At 45.9% G+C, this 19,847-nt stretch overlaps 1 protein-coding gene and 3 long non-coding RNA genes across 12 annotated transcripts in view; 1 reads left to right on the top strand and 3 right to left on the bottom strand.

Moving 5' to 3' along the window:
* LOC309343155 overlaps positions 1-19,847 on the bottom strand; it is a 115,477-nt gene that overhangs the window by 15,002 nt on the left and 80,628 nt on the right. The gene's annotated exons all lie outside the window — the stretch shown is intronic.
* Positions 266-14,561, bottom strand: LOC309343167. The gene is made up of 3 exons (XR_014157143.1): positions 14,418-14,561; positions 12,940-13,066; positions 266-1,313 (listed from the first exon to the last, which is right to left on the bottom strand). It is a non-coding gene; the product is annotated as an uncharacterized lncRNA (long non-coding RNA).
* LOC309343136 (dual specificity protein phosphatase 13B-like) lies at positions 4,551-15,059 on the top strand. 3 transcript variants are annotated; one of them, XM_081864443.1, is made up of 6 exons: positions 4,551-4,973; positions 6,556-6,816; positions 8,070-8,227; positions 8,341-8,546; positions 10,453-10,673; positions 14,542-15,059. In XM_081864443.1, the coding sequence occupies exons 4-6, from the start codon at positions 8,386-8,388 to the stop codon at positions 14,751-14,753; spliced, it is 594 nt and encodes a 197-aa protein (XP_081720569.1). In that variant the 5' UTR covers positions 4,551-4,973; positions 6,556-6,816; positions 8,070-8,227; positions 8,341-8,385; the 3' UTR covers positions 14,754-15,059. The 3 variants fall into 3 exon arrangements, with proteins under 3 accessions (XP_081720569.1, XP_081720570.1, XP_081720568.1); XM_081864444.1 differs by lacking the exons at positions 6,556-6,816; positions 8,070-8,227 and adding an exon at positions 6,368-6,523; XM_081864442.1 differs by lacking the exon at positions 8,070-8,227 and having other exon boundaries at positions 4,557-4,973; positions 14,542-15,057.
* The window catches only part of LOC309343158, a 79,647-nt gene continuing 75,414 nt past the window's right edge, over positions 15,615-19,847 (bottom strand). For 2 of the 7 annotated variants that reach the window (XR_014157127.1, XR_014157132.1), the window contains exons 2-3: positions 19,633-19,770; positions 15,617-17,912 (exon numbers count right to left, since the gene is read on the bottom strand). This is a non-coding gene — a long non-coding RNA (uncharacterized lncRNA). Of the gene's footprint in view, positions 17,913-19,632; positions 19,771-19,847 lie in introns of all 7 variants that reach the window. The other 5 variants (XR_014157129.1, XR_014157130.1, XR_014157128.1 and 2 more) reach the window with 3 other exon arrangements.

Here is a 19,847-nt window from a genome sequence, read left to right as displayed (position 1 = left end):
ACAATTTTTTTTATGTATAAGATTGTAAGGAGCTTTTTGAACCCTAACCATTACTACTGGATACAGATAGGTAGCCGTGTTGGTCTGCCATAGTCAAAACAAAACAAATTCCTTCCAGTAGCACCTTAAAGACCAACTAAGTCAGTTCTTGGTATGAGCTTTCGTGTGGTATCTGAAGAAGTGTGCATGCACACGAAAGCTCATACCAAGAACTGACTTAGTTGGTCTTTAAGGTGCTACTGGAAGGAATTTGTTTTGTCATTACTACTGGAAACCTCTTTGAGCTGAATTAATAGTTATCTTAAAAACAGGAATGCATTTCGATCTCAAATTGTAATGTGTTACTGGGGATGGATTTTTTTTTAATGCACAAAATTATAATTATAAATAAATAACAGTAAAAATGTGCACCCCACCACCGAGACCATTCCATTGTAACTATCCAACCTCCCAAAATTTCAACACCTCTTGCGGTGGTTTTACCGCCTTTCCGTTTTAACAGTACAAATTCTACAAACACCTTCCATACCTCCTCAAAATCATTTGAGGATTCCCCATCTTACCTTAATGGCACATGTTAATTTATCATTAATAGCAATATCCCACACCTCTTTATACCATTCTTCCATTTTATATTTTCCTTGCCCCTTCCACTTCCTAGCTAAAGCAATTCGTGCAGCGGTCAATAAATTTGTGAGCAAGTTCTTCACAGCCTGTGAACCTTCCACCCCATCGTAAATTGATAATAATGCTACCTCTGGACTTTCGCCCAGCTTTCACCCAGTGATTTCTGTTATTTCCTTAAACACTTTTTGCAAAAAATAAAATAAAAAATGTACATATTTACACCCCCACCACACGTGAACATAATTCCTGGTTTCCTGGCACCCCCTCCAACATAACACCGAATATTCCTTGTTTATTTGATTTAATCTGACTGGTGTTAAATACCGGGGAAATACAGGGCTGGTCTTTCCATGAGGTAGCGGGGTGGCCACCTCAGGTGGCATCACTAAGATGACAGAGCTGTGGGTGTTGGGCAGCCTGCGTTGTGCCACCAAAGGCTAGGCACAGATTCGTGGCTTAAAAGGCAGCGAGTTCATTTCCCCCTAATGCATTTCAAGTTGCATTTTCACTTGCTGCAAACACACAAAAGAGCAGACAGGAAAGTCTTCATCCAAGGCACATTACCTGCCTGGTTTTGCTGTGCCTGGCACTGTCCCCTGTCCCACTTGCTCCAGGAACATATCTCCTGGGAAGAAATGGCTGCTTTGGATGCCTTCCTTTTCTGGCGCATCGAAAGGGAACTCCTTCTGGATCAAGATAAGGGAATGTCAGGGACCGTGCTGAGGAGGGCTGCACTGAGGAGGAAAGGTGGGAACCTCCCCCTGCTCCTGCTCCTGGATCTTCCCAGGAGCAAAAGGACAGTATAGCTTTGGAACAGTGGTTTGCAGAGGGGCATAGTTCAGAAGGCAGAAGCTGGGAAATACTGGATGGGGAACAGCTAGGAGAAGAAACACTGGGAGAGAGAGGGTTAACAGATTCACTGTCTCTGGACAGCATTCCTCCGCTCTCCCCAAGGTCAAGAAGAGCTGAGAAAGTGGCAGAACAGAAAGCACAGAAAGCACAGAGGGTACAAGCTCAGATTTCAACATGTAGAAGTGACGTGGATTAATAGGGACTTAAGGGGGGGTGCTCCTTAACTGGGAGCACCGCCACACTAGGAGATGGGTTCTTTGTTCTCTCGCTGTGATTATTAAAGTTTCTAACTGGTAAGAAGACTCCTTTTCCTTTGTTCTGCTTCTCTACTGCCACGGGAGGGAGGAAGCTGATTCCCTGAAGCCTGACAGGGAATATGTGATGGCAAATTTTGGATAGGGACTTCTGGTTTGCAGGAGAAAGGAGCCTAAAGCGCGGTGGCAGAAAGTTCTTCGCCCTATTGATCAAACACAGCTCCAATTCATTCCTGTAGGCTTTGCTCCAGAGAACTTCCCACTGGATTTGGCTGTAAGTCTTTGGATTTTTTGAAATATCAGTAGGCATATAGGTGCCCTGCACCTGTTGCACAGTGCAGTCAGATGCACACCACAACTGATGTTTGGCATTGTAAATATCTCTGCTCTGTATCACTGTGGCCCAGAGCAGCTAGAACATTTCAAAACCACTACAGAATTAGTAGTACCACGGCATCCTCCTTTTACTACTGGCGCAAATAGCCATTGCCTAGGGAGAAGTTATCCTCTTTACTTTCAAGGCTAAAGGATCATTTAACATTCATCAAAACCCCAGACGCTATTGTGAGATGCTTCGTCTTGTCTGTCAGAGACTTTTCCCTGCCTGGATTTTTTCAGGCTGGGAAACTTTATTAACAACATTAATATTTAGTAAGCAGCGTTTATATGGCACCCAGAAACAGTGTTCTCCGGCTGGCTAACACCGATGAAACATTAAGATATTGTATAATAATAATCACAGAACAATAAAAGCAATAAACAAGTCCCATCATGAGCAAAACAGCAAATAGACATATACCGTATTTTTCCGTCTATAAGACGCCCCCTATTTTGGGGGACTCAGATTTAAGAAAATGGCCTCAGCATTACCCGTGTATAAGACACCCCTAATTTGACATAATCTAGTAGGAAAAAACCTAGTCTTAGACATGGAAAAATATGGTATATTTGAGTCTATTGTTGTTCTTATGAATTGGACTTTTCCAGCTTTGGGAGACTTTATAATCCAAAAAGGATTTTGAAAATGTCTGCCAGATCACCCCTGCCCTACAACCTAGCTGGCACTACTCAAAGAACTCTTTAAAAAGCAACAACAACGCCCTGTTTATTGTTCATTTACAAGCACTAGAGAACTCTTAAAAGATTTGCAAGAAGATAAGGGCAAATGACTTTGCTGCAGTGACATCTCTTGCCTGCTCTTTTGAAAATACCGTATTTTTTGCCCTATAGGACGCACTTTTTCCCCTCCAAATATGAAGGGGAAATCTGTGTGCATCCTATGGGGTGAATGCAGGCTTTCGCTGAAGCTTGGAGAGCGAGAGGGGTCGCTTCAGGAAGCTATCAGCAAGCCTGGGGAGCCCGCGGGAGTTCCTGCAGGGCTCCCTAGGCTGCGGATAGCAGCCTGCCGCCCGGAGCACTGGGCGCTCTGAAGCAGAACGCCCCGCGCTTCGGGCAGATATCCGCAGCCTAGGGAGCCCTGTGGGAACGTTCCGGAGCAGCCTGCCGCCCGGAGCACGGGGCGCTCTGAAGCAGAGTGCCCCGCGCTTCGGGCAGATATCCTTTTCTCCTCTAAAAACTACGGTAGGTGCGTTTTTAAAAGCTCGGGCTTCTCCCATGGCTGGGGGGGGAATAATTTTTTTTTCTTTATCCCCCCCCCCAAAAAAAATTAGGTGCGTCCTATGGGCCGGTGCGTCCTATAGGGCGAAAAATACGGTACTTGTATTTAAAAATCCCACAATGTTAAAGACCTGCTTTCTTGATAAGGTTTGTACTGAGGCCCTGGTCATCTCACGGACTATTAACCTGTACACCACTAATCCACTGCTACCGACCAGGTCCTCCCTGGTAAATCACTTAGTCTCAGTCAGGTTCTCACATTAACAAAGAAGAGTGTAGTTTATTTCAGACACAAACAAACTTTAACTGCATTCCAAACATTGTTACTCTTTACCTTCTTAGTCTTATTTTATCCTGTCTCTGTCTCTTCTACCTCCCCTCACACAAGAACCCACTGCCCTAACTGTCTCTCTATTTCCAACTGCCTGCCAACTGCTTTTCCAACTGCCTTTCCCAACCAACCAACCCACTAAAACCAACCAACTACACACCAACAACTCTAACAAAACCTCGAGCTAAGCCCTTTTATAAATCGGTAGGCTCCGCCTTCGGCTTTCCTATTGGTCTACATTTTTAACTCTTTCTCTCTCCCCTGTTCAAACATTTTCAAATGAACGGGCAAACGCCACAGCCTTCTCACTGATTAAAAAGTTTTTAAATCAAGCCATTTGCTCAAAATAGCATTGCACTAAAAAAAGAGAGAAAAGCGAATGAACAAAGAGTATGATGAGAACCCATGGCTTTTAAAGCTGCCTGCCAATTCTGTGTCTGAGTCATGCTTTCTCCGCCCATGAACTGTTCACAATTTCCCTGCCACACCACCCAAGCCATGCTCTCCCTCCACCACACCCATGTATTTGCCAGCTCTGTGGTGGCCTCCAAGCAAACACGATACGCCAGTTTCCAGTTCGGCCATCTGAGTCATTTGCAGTGCCTGCCATTAGTCACCTTTAGATAGACATGGGTGGGGATGTAGTCATTCAGCACACACAAAGAAAGAATAAAGTCTAGGAAATAGCAGGGGGATTAGGGTGGATCTGGCACCCATCTTAACACTCTAAATTCATGACATTACAGTGTTAAGGATAGGAAACACACAGAGAGAGATACAGAAAAATAAACTGAAGTCATATTTCTTTTAGTCCATACGGTTAAACAGTAAATGCAGAAGTTTTATAGTGGTCCAATTAAATCTACGAATCCACAGAATGGGCTTCACAGCAAATGAAAGTTCAAGAATGACCAGGACCCACAGAATTCTATCTTTCTTCGGGCACTGTAATTCTAATTTTCAGAACTCTGTTGATCTTACCTACATATTAACAATGAACAGGGACACTCAACAAGGAAGGCCATGCTATCAGTGTTGAAATTGGGGAAATCTTGCTGTATGCGAGAGCAGCCATTTCAGTTATTGCTTCCTCTCATTTCTTATGCGGTTGCAGAGCAACATCTAGTGGCCAAAATGCAATCCCTAGCATCTGTTCTCCACGGCTGCCTTGTAAAATGAAATATTTTTAGGCAATGACAAGGCACTGGCAAAGCCTTATGGGATGGGGGAGGGGGCAGAGAGAAGAGGCCGTCAAATTTGAGATGGTCTTGAACAGCTCAGCGCATGACGCAGTAAGTCTGTCTCCTTTAAGAGTGTGGACTGGGGGACCTGGTTTAAATCTCTAGTCAATTAGGCAATATTTAGGCAAGCCACTCTCTCCCTGCCTCAGCCCCTCTTCGGCAGCATAGGGATATTCGTATTGGCCTAATTTACCATTCTGATAAGTACCCTTACCATATGCTTTCGATCAGTCCAGGCCAATTAGTTCGACTTCACTGTGCTCGACCATAAGTGACTTGCCAGGAGAACATGGGTCGAGATAGCCGCATGCAGGAGGAAAAAATTATCACTGAAGACCAGGGGTTGGCTTGTTAAGGATTCACACTCTTCAGACATTGGGTGATGCTTAGGAAGACTAGACTGGCAAGCTGCTTCCTTGAAGCTCACTCGAGTGACAACTTTCCTCAAGGGACGCGGGTGGCGCTGTGGGTTACCTAGGACTTGCTGATCAGAAGGTTGGCGGTTCAAATCCCCGCGACAGGGTGAGCTCCCGTTGCTCGGTCCCTGCTCCTGCCAACCTAGCAGTTCAAAAGCACGTCAAAGTGCAAGTAGATAAATAGGTATCGCTCCGGCAGGAAGGTAAACGGCATTTCCGTGCGTTGCTCTGGTTTGCCGGAAGCGGCTTAGTCATGCTGGCCACATGACCCGGAAGCTGTACGCCGGCGCCCTCGGCCAATAAAGTGAGATGAGCGCTGCAACCCCAGAGTCAGTCATGACTGGACCTAATGGACAGGGGTCCCTTTACCTTTACTTTTACTAGTTAAGTTTTTTTATAAAAAAAAAAGGTAAAGGACCCCTGGATGGTTAGGTCCAGTCCAAGGCGACTATGGGGTGCGGCGTTCATCTCGCTTTCAGGCGAAGGGAGCCGGCATTTGTCCACAGACAGCTTTCCGGGTCATGTGGCCAGCATGACTAAACTGCTTCTGACACAACGGGACACCGTGACGGACACCAGAGTGCACAGAAATGCTGTTTACCTTCCTGCCGCAGCAGTACCTATTTATCTACTTGCACTGGCGTGCTTTCAAACTGCTAGGTTGGCAGGAGCTGGGACAGAACAACGGGAGCTCACCCCATTGCAGGAATTCGAACTGCCAACCTTCCAATCGGCAAGCCCAAGAGGCTCAGTGGTTTAGACCACAGCGCCACCAGCACCCTACATGTTCTGGGTGGATCACAACATTTGGTAGGTACGCGCGCTTGAGACAAGACGCGCAAATGCATGCACGAAAACCATACTGCAAAAGGTAATCTGGTGTCAGCGATCCACTTTTTCTGTTAATAGCCTTTGTATTTTAATAGCAGTGCAGAAGGCCATTTTGCAAGGAGCTCTCTTTTAACCTTCTGCAATGCCACGAAATACTTGCTAACTCAACGATAGGATATTTTGCTAACTCAACGATAGGATGCTGAGAGGCTGGCCCAATCCTGCTCTGTCTACGGATAGGAAGCCCTGGGGAGCACCTCTGCCACAAGCCTCATCCCGGCTTGAATTTTCCTAATCTTCAGTCTCCAGCAGCTGGTGTAATCTCACCCTGAAACTCCTGCAGTTACCCAGAAGGTATTCTTTCCCTCTTTCTCCTCCAATTACAGGATGCAAAGCGGCCCACGCTGCTTGAAGCGAGGCTTAAAACCGCAAGCACTTAAAATAACAGAGTATCAGCAACTTAATCCACAAGCTCGCAGAGAAGGCGCGCTGTTTATCCCCGTGTTGGACGTCGGCGACTAAGAAAAGAAACAGAGCGAGGAGGAGAAGGAAGGCCGGGAACACATCACTCACAGTGAACACAAGGAAGCCCAGAAGAGAGTCCAAGGAACTTGCAGAAAGAAGACAGAATAATAAGTCACAAAGAGGTACAACGGTAACAAGAAGGGAGTTATGCCCACCACCTTGAAAGAGGCTGTGGTACACTCCCTCTCAAAGAGGTCCTCTCTGGATCCAGAGGTTTTGGGAAACTACCGTCCAGTCTCTAATATTGCTTTCATGGTTGTAGAAAGTCAGCTGCAGGTATGCTTGGAGAGAATGTAGGTCTCTTCCAGCCTGGTATCAGGCCCAGTAATGGCCTTGGTCTCCCGGATTGATAATCTCTATAGGGAGACAGACAGGGTTGTGTGTGATCTTGTTGATTCTTCTTGCCCTCTCAAGAAGACACACCATTGACCATGGTGTTCCACTGGAGCGACTGGAGGAACTGGTAGTCAATGGCGCTTATTAAAACGGTTCTGCTCCTACCTGCACCGTCACTCTCAGGGGGTCATTGCTTGGCTCATGGCTTTTGGGCTGTGGGGTCCCACAAAGGTCCACTCTGTTTCCTATGCTATTTAATGTCTGTATCAAAGTGTTGGGAGCTGCCATCTGGGGATTTGAAGCATGGTGTCCTCAGCATGCTGTCGATACGCAGGTCTATCTCTCCATTCCACTGGAAACAGAAGAGGCCGTGAAGGTGTTGCACAGGTGCCTTGGGCAGTGATGGAATGACCGGAGGGCTCAATAAACAGAGGCTGAACCCAGATAGGGCAGAAGTGCTGTGAGTGGGTGGTTCATGTGTCTGAGAATTTAGGTGCACATCCTACTCTGAGAGAGGTTATGCTCCCCTCGAAGAATCCAGTTCATAATCTGGGAGCACACCTGGATTCAAACTTTTCACTTTTCTGTAATACGAGTGCTTCATGGCCAACTTACGCCAGTGCGTTCCTATTGAGGATATTCAGCAAGCCAGCAGTGAAATGGGATTGAGGATTGGAGTGATCATTCTGTGATAATTATGGCAGTGGACAAAGCTGTATTGTAACTTTTGAATATATTATTATTATTATTATTATTATTATTATTATTATTATTACAGTGGTACCTCGGGTTACATACGCTTCAGGTTACATACGCTTCAGGTTACAGACTCCGCTAACCCAGAAATATTACCTCAGGTTAAGAACTTTGCTTCAGGGTGAGAACAGAAATTGGGCTTTGGCGGCGTGGCAGCAGCAGGAGGCCCCATTAGCAAAAGTGGTGCTTCAGGTTAAGAACAGTTTCAGATTAAGAACAGACCTCCGGAACAAATTAAGTACTTAACCCGAGGTACCACTGTATTATTATTATTAAAAAATAGGCTAGTTGACCAACCACAGCCATTTCTGAACCAGGTTGCCTGACCTCAGGTGTCCATGCTCTTTTCCTGCTTGGACTACTGGAATACACTCTACTGGGGACTGCCCTTGAAGACAGGCTCCTATTCATTTGGAGGAAGCCTAAAAGGCCATTAACTTGGTATAAGCAAGCTTCCAAATTGCCCCCCTTAAAAATAAACGCACCCCCCCCCTGTGGGAACCTTGGTTTTAAACAAAGTTTTTAACCCCCCGTCTCTCTCTCATTTCCCAAAGGCCATTTTAGTTACATCTGAAGCTCATGAAAGCACAAAAGCAGGTATGAGCCATGCTGGAAACGGCTCCTCCAAGAATCAAAACTCGGAAAGTCGAAGCCGTTATGAGACACCAGCACTTTCTGAATTGCAGAGGCTAGTTTGGAGCAGAGGAGGATCTGACAACCATGTGGATCAAGTGTGGCCAAACCTCTACCTTGGAGACGCGTAAGGAAATGGAAGGATTGCATCTTGTTACTTACCAGTCATAAGGAGAGCAGAAGATTAAAAATCCTATAAAATAGCAGCAAACAAATTGGGATCTCAACATCCAAATCCCACAAAATAGACTGGTATAAACTGGTTCTGTAAACCAACTTTCTATCAGAAATATGGACAAATTAAAACCGATATAACCTTTAAATGCTCATTTGAAAAGGGAAAAACACAGATCAACCTAAGTACAACTAAAATATAATATTACAATCAAATACAATTAAAATATACAGTGGTACCTCTGGTTATGAACTTAATCCGTTCCGGAGGTCCGTTCTTAACCTGAAACGGTTCTTAACCTGAGGTACCACTTTAGCTAATGGGGCCTCCCGCTGCCGCTGCACGATTTCTGTTCTCATCCTGAGGTAAAGTTCTTAACGCAAGGTCCTACTTCCAGGTTAGCGGAGTCTGTAACCCAAAGTGTTTGTAACCCAAGGTGTTTGCAACCCGAGGTACCACTGTAAAATTACATAAAACTATTGCATTTTGTGGAATTTAAATGTTCAGATCCCAATTTGTTTGCACACACATACATAGTCCCTCCACTGCCAAGGAAAACCTCTTTTGCTCTCTATCGCAGACACATCCATGTCCTTTGGGAAGCAGGTGAGAGGACTCTAGGACCCTGTCTGAACCCTCATGCCTCCTTCCCCAAATCCAGCAAACTCAGTGCCTGAGCACCCTTTGTGCACCCCTAAATCTGCCCCTGTTGGCCTCAAATATTTTACTGCATTAGGGGGGCTGTAGGGACCTGGGCGCCTCAGAGTTGGCACCTATGCCTTGCCTCATGGGTGGGGCGGCCCTGGGTGAAAAGGGAAAGTAGCCCTCTCAAGTGTCCCTATTTTCCAGGGACAGTCCTGCATTTACAGAAGCCACCCCGGTTTCTGATTTGACCCTGGAATGTTTCACTTTTCCTTAGGATGTCCCTATTTTCAATGGATAAATGTTGGAGGGTATGAGGCGAGTAAGGGCAATGTAATAGTAATAGTAATAGTAGTAATAATAATATATTTATACCCTACTCAGTTTCCCCAGTCAATTTGGCCCAATTTTACCAGTTGGGCCAAGGGCTACATTGTATAGAAACCATCAATTTCAGATGTGCAAAGACTTTATTAAATACTTGGGTATAATGATTTCATCAGATATAGACCAAATTATTAAATTTGAATCAAATTATAAATGAGATTTCTTTTGCTATTGAAAGGTGGGGACCTCTAAACCTTTCCCTTTTGGGGAAAGGTTAATGTCCTCAAAATGAATATTGTTCCAAAGCTTTTATACATTCTTAGAGGATTACCAATACATATTCCCAAATCTTACTTCTAAAAAATAAATCAACTATTTAGATCGTGCCTATGGGCCACCAAAAATATCACTACATAAAATGCAACTTCCAACTAAGGAAGGTGGCTTTGGTCTCCCAAATCTGGAATTATACTTCTTGCAGTGAGGGAACTGCCAGAAGGCCCTCAGAGCTGGACCTCAGTGTTTGGGCTGAACGATAGGAGTGGAGACGCTCCTTCAGGTATACTGGGCCAAGGCCATTTAGGGCTTTAAAGTTCAGCACCAACACTTTGAATTGTGAACGTAACACAGAGAGACCTGTAGTCCAAAAGAAAGAGGGAGAACAGAAATTATTCCTCCAACTGCATGGCAAGGGAGGGAAGCCCTAAACTGATTCTGCCTGACAGAGCAGGTTGTAAGGAGCCATGGTCTGTGCTATGAATTAGAGATGAGACGCAGGTGCTCATTGCATCTTGCTTCCTTGAGGCTCAAGAGGCCTCTTAAATAAGCCCATGTCAACACGGAACAGGAGCAGCCACAGCCGCAGCAACCCTTTATCATCTTTTGACAGATGGGCAGCTCGAAGCAAAGCCATTCTGCAGAGCCTCGGCATCACCCACATCCTCAACGCAGCAGACGGGCCATACAACATCAACACAGGCGCTCGATATTACAGAGACCTGCCAATCGAGTACTACGGGGTGCAGGCGTTTGACGACACCTCGTTTGATATCAGCGTCTTCTTCCAGGATGCTGCGAATTTCATCCACAATGCCTTGAAGGCTACAGGAGGTAAGAGGGAGATAGAGGGAGGAGAAACGGCCTTCGAGATGCGAGAGGCACTCGGTTGCCAGCTGCGTGGGCCCAAAGCTGCTGCTGTTCCCTTTAATCTTGCCGCATTTAGCAAAGGGCTTAAAGCTACTTAAGGATGCTTTGCTTAATTGGTCTTTCTTGCTCAGGGATGGGCTTCGCCATACTAGATCTCCAGGAAAGGAGGAGGAGTGGCACATGTGGGGTTGTCACTCTTTGAGGAACCTCTTCCTATGTGTTTGATGGCAGCTTAGCACTGGAGCAGGTGAAACTTTTCCTAGGGTAGTGATAGTGGCATGGAAAGCGTTGCTTGATTAATTTCTCCATGTCTGGCCGAAGTTGAAGGTGCAGAAGCAGGGCTAGTTTGGAAAAAAGCAGGAAGTTATTCCCATCTCCCAAATCCTATATAAAAAGTTATTGGGCTATATCAATCAGTCTGATAATTTTTGAAGTTGATTAACCACCTATCTTCTCATTGGCCAAAGTTGTACATAAACATGCATAACTCAAGCATCTCGTTGTAGGGATGCGGGTGGCGCTGTGGTATAAACCAATGAGCCTCTTGGGCTTGCCGATCAGAAGGTTGGCGGTTCAAATCCACAGGATGGGGTGAGCTCCCATTGCTCTGTCCCAGCAGTTCGAAAGCACGCCAGTGCAAGTAGATAAATACGTACCGCTGTGGCGAGAAGGTAAACAGCGTTTCTGTGCGCTCTGGTTTCCATCACAGTGTTCCGTTGCACCAGAAGCAGTTTAGTCATGCTGGCCACATGACCGAGAAAACTGTCTGTTGACAAATGCCGGCTCCCTCGGCCTGCAGCAAGATGAGCACCGCAACCCATAGTCACCTTTGACTGGACTTTGACTGGACTTAACCGTCCAGGCGTCCTTTACCTTGAACTTTACCTTCCCATTGGCCAATGCTGACTTTACATAAACATGTGTAACTTGTCTAGTCAAGTTGAGTGGGATCAGTTCCAATCTGTTACCTCCGAGGATGTGGACAGGCTGCTTGGACGAGTGAAACCAACCACCTGTCTCCTGGATCCTTGCCCATCCTGGCTTATAAAAGCTAGCCGGGAAGGACTGGGTGATGGGCTTCGTGGGGTGGTGAATGCTTCCCTCCATGAGGGAGCCTTCCCAGACCCGCTGAAAGAGGCGGTTATTAAACCACTTCTTAAAAAACCATCTTTAGATGCGGCCACGATGGCCAACTATCGCCCAGTCTCAAATCTTCCATTCTTGGGCAAGGTGATTGAGCGAGCGGTTGCCGAACAACTCCAGGCACGCCTGGAAGAAGCGGACCATTTGGATCCCTTCCAGTCGGGATTCAGGCCTCATCATGGGACTGAAACTGCCTTGGTCGCACTGGTTGATGATCTCCGGCGGGCTAGGGACAGAGGTGAGAGCTGTTTCCTAGTTCTGCTGGATCTCTCAGCGGCGTTTGATACCATCGACCATAACCTCCTTCTGGACCGTCTTGAAGGGCTGGGAGCTGGGGGCACTGTCATACAGTGGTTCCGCTCCTTCCTCCTGGGCCGTGTTCAGAAAGTGGTGGTGGGGGATGAGTGTTCAGACCCCTGGGCTCTCACTTGTGGGGTGCCAGAGTGGTGCATGCTCTGGTTATCTCCCGCTTGGACTACTGCAATGCACTCTACGTGGGGCTACCTTTGAAGGTGACTCGGAAACTACAACTAATCCAGAATGCGGCAGCTAGACTGGTGACTGGGGGCGGCCGCCGAGACCATATAACACCGGTCTTGAAAGACCTACATTGGCTCCCAGTACTTTTCCGAGCACAATTCAAAGTGTTGGTGCTGACCTTTAAAGCCCTAAATGGCCTCGGTCCAGTATACCTGAAGGAGCGTCTCCACCCCCATCATTCTGCCCGGACACTGAGGTCCAGCGCCGAGGGTTTTCTGGCGGTTCCCTCATTGCGAGAAGCAAAGCTACAGGGAACCAGGCAGAGGGCCTTCTCGGTAGTGGCGCCCTGTGGAACGCCCTTCCAGCAGATGTCAAAGCGATAAACAACTACCTGACATTCAGAAGACATCTTAAGGCAGCCCTGTTCAGGGAAGTTTTTAACGTGTGATATTTTACTGTATTTTTGGTTTCTATGGAAGCCGCCCAGAGTGGCTGGGGAGGCCCAGCCAGATGGGCGGGGTATAAATAATAAATTATTATTATTATTACTCGTGTCTCATTGTAGATGTCTTTTTATGATAACCCAATGCAGGGCTTTTAAGCTCACCACCAGTACATAGAATTAGCAGAAGGAACTGCATCTCATCATTGGCCCTGGGTGTTGTATAGAGTCTCGTTCTGCCTCCGTCATGGACTCTTCAATGGTTTTCCAGGGTATCTTCAGACGGGTGTACCTTCAGGGAGAGAAATCCTTCCCACAGTTACTACTGCATGTCAAGGCCCCGAGGCCTCCCCCTTTATGTTGAATAATTGCATATGGACACCGTATACTGTATGAGGTTAATGGGCAAAATTTAGACCACAACTTTATTGGTTACAGAATGTGAGTGGTATTGGCTTAGGCATCGGAATTGAACCGACTATATCTGACTCCCGCCCACCATACAGGAAGTCTCACAAGGGTTAAACCACCAGTAGGGGAGCCCTGTTTATGTACACCAATTTGGAGCTCCCCCAGGGTCACTGGAAGGTCGTGCCATGGCCCTAGCCTCCACCTGGGCTTCGGACAGGAACCATGACCCCCTGGATTCCTTTAACGGACTATCCTTTAAAATGGAGGGGCAGGTGATGGCCACACCTCCCCTCCCCCAAACCAGGCTTTACCAATGCCTAACTGCCAAACCCTACAAAAGTTGTGATGATTGCTACAAGGTAGGCGAAAACCAAATGGCCAGTGCCAATTTGCCAAGTGGAAAAATTCCTCCAGGCCCCTCAACAGCGACCAACCGAAGTCCATAGCAAGGCCAATACGACAAACGCATGAAAAGAGGGTGAACCAGAAGGGAGATCCCCTGTGTGGGAGTAAGGTTCTGCTTGTGCTAAGGCACACCTCACACCCGGCATGCCACAGCGTGCCAAGGAGCCTTGCACCCATGCTCCACAAACATGTGGCCTCTTGGCTAGCAAACAGGGTTTTCCTCCTGACCATTTGTCCTCTCACAGATTTGGTTACTAGACATAACGCTTGGCTGGAGCATGACCAGGGACACAGATGAAATCAAGTATCGGGGAACATTTTAGGGAAACACCTGCTAACACGTCTATTTGATAACGCTGGAAATGTGCTTAGATGGAACTACGTCATGTTCAGAGTGGTTTCACTGCTGTTTCCAATTGTTGACTTCTGTTAATAAAAGGAGCCTCTGCACAGCTAGGCGGCAGCTTGCTTGGAGCATGCTTGCCAGCTTGCTCCTGCACCGCTCACCTGCAGCCAACCTCCTGTCATCCTCCGTTATTCCTACACCCTGGCTGTGCAGCTGCTTTAAAAGGAGTAAGCCACGCCCCCCAGCTGACCAGTTTGGCCGGCCAGGGGTCGTGATGCGGCCGGGGTCTCCCTGATGAGACAGGGGCCTGGCCCAACCTCTGCTGTGTGTGGAGGCCACGTGGCCTGTCCGCAGTATTGGGCCAAATTTTGGGAGCCCTGAAGCTTGAATGTCTTAAACAATGCTATTTTTCTAGAAAAAGAGGTGCTAGAACTCACAATGAACACCTTCCTTGTTCTCTTATAATGGCAATGGCACTCACCTGAGAGGAGCCGGAACTGAGTTGCAATGAGTTCCGGCTGGGGTGGGGTGGGGAGGGAAGCGCTGGTCTTAACCTTTTATGTTCCACATCAGTTAAATGCTGTTCTTTTGTTATTTCTCTGCAGGCAAGGTATTTGTCCATTGTGCCATGGGGTTAAGCCGCTCAGCCACTTTAGTGCTGGCTTATTTGATGATCCATGAAAACATGACACTCGTGGAGGCCTTAAAATCGGTGGATTCAAACCGAGGGATCTGCCCAAACACAGGGTTCCTCATCCAGCTACGAGCCCTGGACATCAGATTAAATAATGAGAAGAGAGGTGCCTTGGCACTCTGAGGAAAACATAGTGATAAAGACAGGCAATGCTGCAGCACCAGTGCTCAATTTGGAATAATTTGGAATAATTTGGAAGCTTTTACTTCAATCCCACACAACACGCTAGATGGCCAGTGTCCTCATCTTTATCAACGACTTGGATGATGGACTCAAGGGCATCCTGATCAAATTTGCAGATGACACCAAACTGGGAGGGGTGGCTAACACCCCAGAGGACAGGATCACACTTCAAAACGACCTTGACAGATTAGAGAACTGGGCCAAAGCAAACAAGATGAATTTTAACAGGGAGAAATGTAAAGTATTGCACTTGGGCAAAAAAAATGAGAGGCACAAATATAAGATGGGTGACACCTGGCTTGAGAGCAGTACATGTGAAAAGGATCTAGGAGTCTTGGTTGACCACAAACTTGACATGAGCCAACAGTGTGACGCAGCAGCTAAAAAAGCCAATGCAATTCTGGGCTGCATCAATAGGAGTATAGCATCTAGATCAAGGGAAGTAATAGTGCCACTGTATTCTGCTCTGGTCAGACCTCACCTAGAGTACTGTGTCCAGTTCTGGGCACCACAGTTCAAGAAGGACACTAACAAACTGGAACATGTCCAGAGGAGGGCAACCAAAATGGTCAAAGGCCTGGAAACAATGCCTTATGAGGAACGGCTAAGGGAGCTGGGCATGTTTAGCCTGGAGAAGAGGAGGTTAAGGGGTGATATGATAGCCATGTTCAAATATATAAAAGAATGTCACATAGAGGAGGGAGAAAGGTTGTTTTCTGCTGCTCCAGAGAAGCGGACACGGAGCAATGGATCCAAACTACAAGAAAGAAGATTCCACCTAAACATTAGGAAGAACTTCCTGACAGTAAGAGCTGTTCGAGTGGAATTTGCTGCCAAGGAGTGTGGTGGAGTCTCCTTCTTTGGAGGTCTTTAAGCAGAGGCTTGACAACCATATGTCAGGAGTGCTCTGATGGTGTTTCCTGCTTGGCAGGGGGTTGGACTCGATGGCCCTTGTGGTCTCTTCCAACTCTATGATTCTATGATTCCACTTCTAGCTTTGCATGATAAATGATAGAGTACAACATTGGTTTGCTGGACTTGAGTGGGATCACACTGGTTATTTAGGGATGCCATAATATGAAGAGCGAAAAAGAGGACACATTTGCCGGCACCTGGGGCAAGGGGCAAGGAGTGAGGGAGTGAGGGAGCAGGTGCATTCTACAATGTCCCTTCAAAAAATACAAAAACAAGGACATGGTCCTTTCCTGCACCATGCAAAATTCACACAGTATGTCTATGTTTGGCACTTGGCTGTCTATTACTGCATATGCAACACAAAAAGTAGTCTGTTCCCACCCCACCACTGGACATTTTGGTAAACTCAAAAAATCCATCCGGACAGAAATTTTACCTCTGAAAAAGAAGACGTCCTGGGAAAAAAGGACATGCGGCAACCCTAATTTGTATACCACCCTTCATCCGAAGATCACTGGGTGGTTCACAACAGAAAAATACAAAATGAGATCATAAGATATATAATCCAAGCAAAAGCAAAGCAATAAGCGTCCCCGTCCCACACACCTTCAAAAGGCCATAGAATGGTTATGCCATCATCATTGTCTTTTTGATAGAGGGAGAAGCAGAAAAAGAGGGAGAAAGGCAATAAAACAGGTCATGTGTTGCAGTTAAATATAGGCTGCAGAATGGAGAACTCCAGGATTTATTACATAAATATCTTAGCCTTCTTCAGGGGAGCACAAGGTGATTTTGCTGTTCTGTTTTTACAACTACTCTGGGGGGTTGGTGATGACCCACCGAGCCTTGTGGCTGAAAAAGGAATTTTAACCTAGGTCTACCCAGACCGTTTCCAGCATATTTGCTCCCTGAATGAGGCTAATTCCTTAGCCTCCATCCAAACATGTGGTCAAATATGCACAGGCATCGATGTGCTGCAGGTCCTGCCCACATTTTGTCTCCCACCAAATTTGCAAGTTGATGCTGCATCCTGCAAGCATGATACAACTTTGCCCACAATTGTGGTCACCTGTGCTGTGGCTTCATTGCCCTGACATCTACCCATGTCCAACTTGGTGCCAATATTCTGCATGACCTGCAGCTAAGGATCTCAGCTATGTGCTTTGTGAAGCACTCCTGCACATCTGTCCTGACTCTCCTGGCATTCAGCATCATTGGATAAGCACCGACCCCAGTATTATCACAGATAAATCTAGCGTCGCCTGGGCTCTGTGAGTGCAGCTTTCTCCCGACTGAAGTGCAGAGGACATTCACAGGGAAACCAAAATGTTTGTTTACAAAGCTATTGTACTACCAACCTTACTGTATGCTTGTGAAATGTGGACCACTTATAAATGCCATCTCCTCGAAAGATTCCATCAATGGTGTCTCTGAAAAATTTTACACATCACTTAGGAAGACAGGCAAACTAATGCCAGTGTACTGGAAGAAGCAAAGATCACCAGTGTTGAAGCAATGATTCTTCAACATCAACTTCGTTGGACCGATCATGTTGTGCAGATGCCTGATTGTCTTCCAAAGCAACTGCTCTATTCCAAACTTAAAAATGGAAAGCGTAATGCTGGTGGTCAACAAAGGAGGTTTACAGACTCTCAAGGGAAATCTTTAAAAATTAGTATAAACACAGACAACTGGGAAACGCTGGCCTGTGAGCGCTCCAAGGGGAGAACAGCCTTTACCAAAGGTGTCATGGACTTTGAAGAAGCTTGAACTCTTCAAAAGGGAGAAATGTGCTAAGAGGAAGGCACATTTGGCACACCCTCACTGTGATCAACTCCCACCTGGAAACCTATGTCCCCACTGTGGAAGGATGTGTGGATCCAGAACAGGCCTCAACGGTAACTTATGGACTCACTGTTAAAACCGTGTTCATGGAAGACAAACTTACTTGGCTACGTGTGATCATCAAAGAAGATTATCAGAGAGGGAGAAGAAACGTTTTTGACAGAAGCACACAAGGAGCATCTCCCAAGACCCAAACTCCAGCTTGACAAGCCCTGGAGCTCCCCGGCTCTGCTTTCCTCCTCCTCCTCGCTGTTTACTGCTTGTTCACCTGCTCTCTCCAAGCAAAAGCAGCAGTTGTTGCAGATGAAGAGCTTCCTCTCTTCCCCAGATCTTATCACCCTGGACAGGGATACAGATGAAGGGGCTCAGATTGTGTTTTGCAAACTGGTCAAGCAAAGGTCCAGATCCAACTCATTCAACAGATTCACATGCTAGATATCTGGTTTTCATCCATGCTCATTTTGTTTGAAAAATGTGCAAGTGTGTGGGGGGGTACTTTTATTTCAATAAAAATAGAAAGCTGGACTGAAAGGAAAATTTCTGTTTGTTTTTGATTGCCGATATGCAGTTTGTAAAGGGATCACAAACTATCCTATCCTCTAAAGAAGTTTCCTGTAATGGAGAAGTGGCCATTAAGAAAACACACCATTTAACCATTAAAACAAAATCAAATGAGCCAAAGCCAGGCAAGTGAAGGTATATTATGGATGAGATGAGAATGGAATTTGCTTTTAAAGGGTTTTTGTACATGCTTTTGTATAAAACAATGTTTGTGTAGTGCTTCATGAACACTGTATAGTAATTTCTACAACCACTTAGAGGTCTTAAGTTTGAGCAAGCAGTATTTAAAATACAAAATAATATATAAACAAATAAATGTAAAAATAAACAAGTCCTTTCCTGCAAACTCATCTTTTAATGCTGAAGTTGCAAATGTTGCTAGACTACAGATTCCATCACCCCTGATAACTGGCCATGCATGCTGAGACTGCTGGGTATTGGAGTCCAACAACATTTGGACGGCTACACATAGCCCATTCTTGATCTAATAACTTAATCCAGGCTTCCTCAACCTTGCCCCTCCAGATGTTTTGAGACAATTCCCATCATCCGTGACCACTGGTCCTGCTAGCTAGGGATCATGGGAGTTGTAGCCCAAAAACATCTGGAGGGCCAAGTTTGAGGAAGCCTGACTTAATCTGTTTTACAGTGTCATGTTTTTAGATAAGTTATTCCCACCCTGAACCTATGACAGAGTGGATTGGCAATATGAAATATATATATAATACAGTGAGGGTTTAGATTAGTGCAATTTGAAATTATTCCACAATCCTAAATGAGATTTTGGCATGCGCTTAGATTCTCACACAAGAAATAAGGTAGCTTTAAAAGTATAGATACATTCTCTTGATCCTGAATCACTTGTTTAGAGTGCCACTTTGTTAGACTGGAAATAATCCAGCTAAAATCCATTATGGAAAAACAACCTTTTGGTGGATAGGGTGGGAAAACAGAGGTGTTACGATTCTCTGCACCAGCAGATGTCAGTATAAATCCAGCGATTTATAGGAATGAAAGCCCATAGATGACCTATAAAAGATCTCATTAATTATATTAACAGCTGTAGGCATTATTTACTTATTTCAAGGTGATCCCTCACTGATTGGGCTGGCAACAGTTATGATTTTCATTGTGACATGAGCGAGCTACTCCAAATGACCCCCTTACCCCCCAAAATTATTTAATGGCCATTTCAGCTTTGATGGTCACTGCACCGGCGCCCTTCTCTGACATAGTATGACACACATTTGCCATCTGCATCTGACTTCATAAAGGATTTGTGAGGTCATATCCTTGGCATAAAACGTGGCGTAGCAAGGAGCCCACAGTAATCTCACAGTTACGGAGCTGTCTCCTCTTTTGAAGCATTCGTGGCTTTGTTCTTAAGCAAATATATGACAGCAGACAGAGCATCTCTCTTTACCATCCCAGTTTCTGCTGGCATAAAAAATATGCAAGCCTTGCTATCTGTTCAATTGCTTTCCCCACATCCTCTCACCTGGGTAGCAAGAGCGGAACCCTCAAATAGCCTAGGATGCCCTGATGACGCTAATTGATAGCTGAGAATCTGTTCAGATCTGGGCTGCTCTCCATCGCTGCCCCAGCTGCCTGATACTCCGAAATGTTTGGGAGTCCGCTGGCAGAACACAGATCATGGTTTATAATTAACACAATTAAAAATAGCATTTGAATAAACTGAATGCATCAGGACAA

Source organism: Podarcis erhardii (genome assembly GCF_964252035.2).
Source record: "Podarcis erhardii genome assembly, chromosome: 5".
Lineage (NCBI taxonomy): Eukaryota > Metazoa > Chordata > Lepidosauria > Squamata > Lacertidae > Podarcis > Podarcis erhardii.
This window is presented reverse-complemented; position numbering and strand designations above follow the sequence as displayed.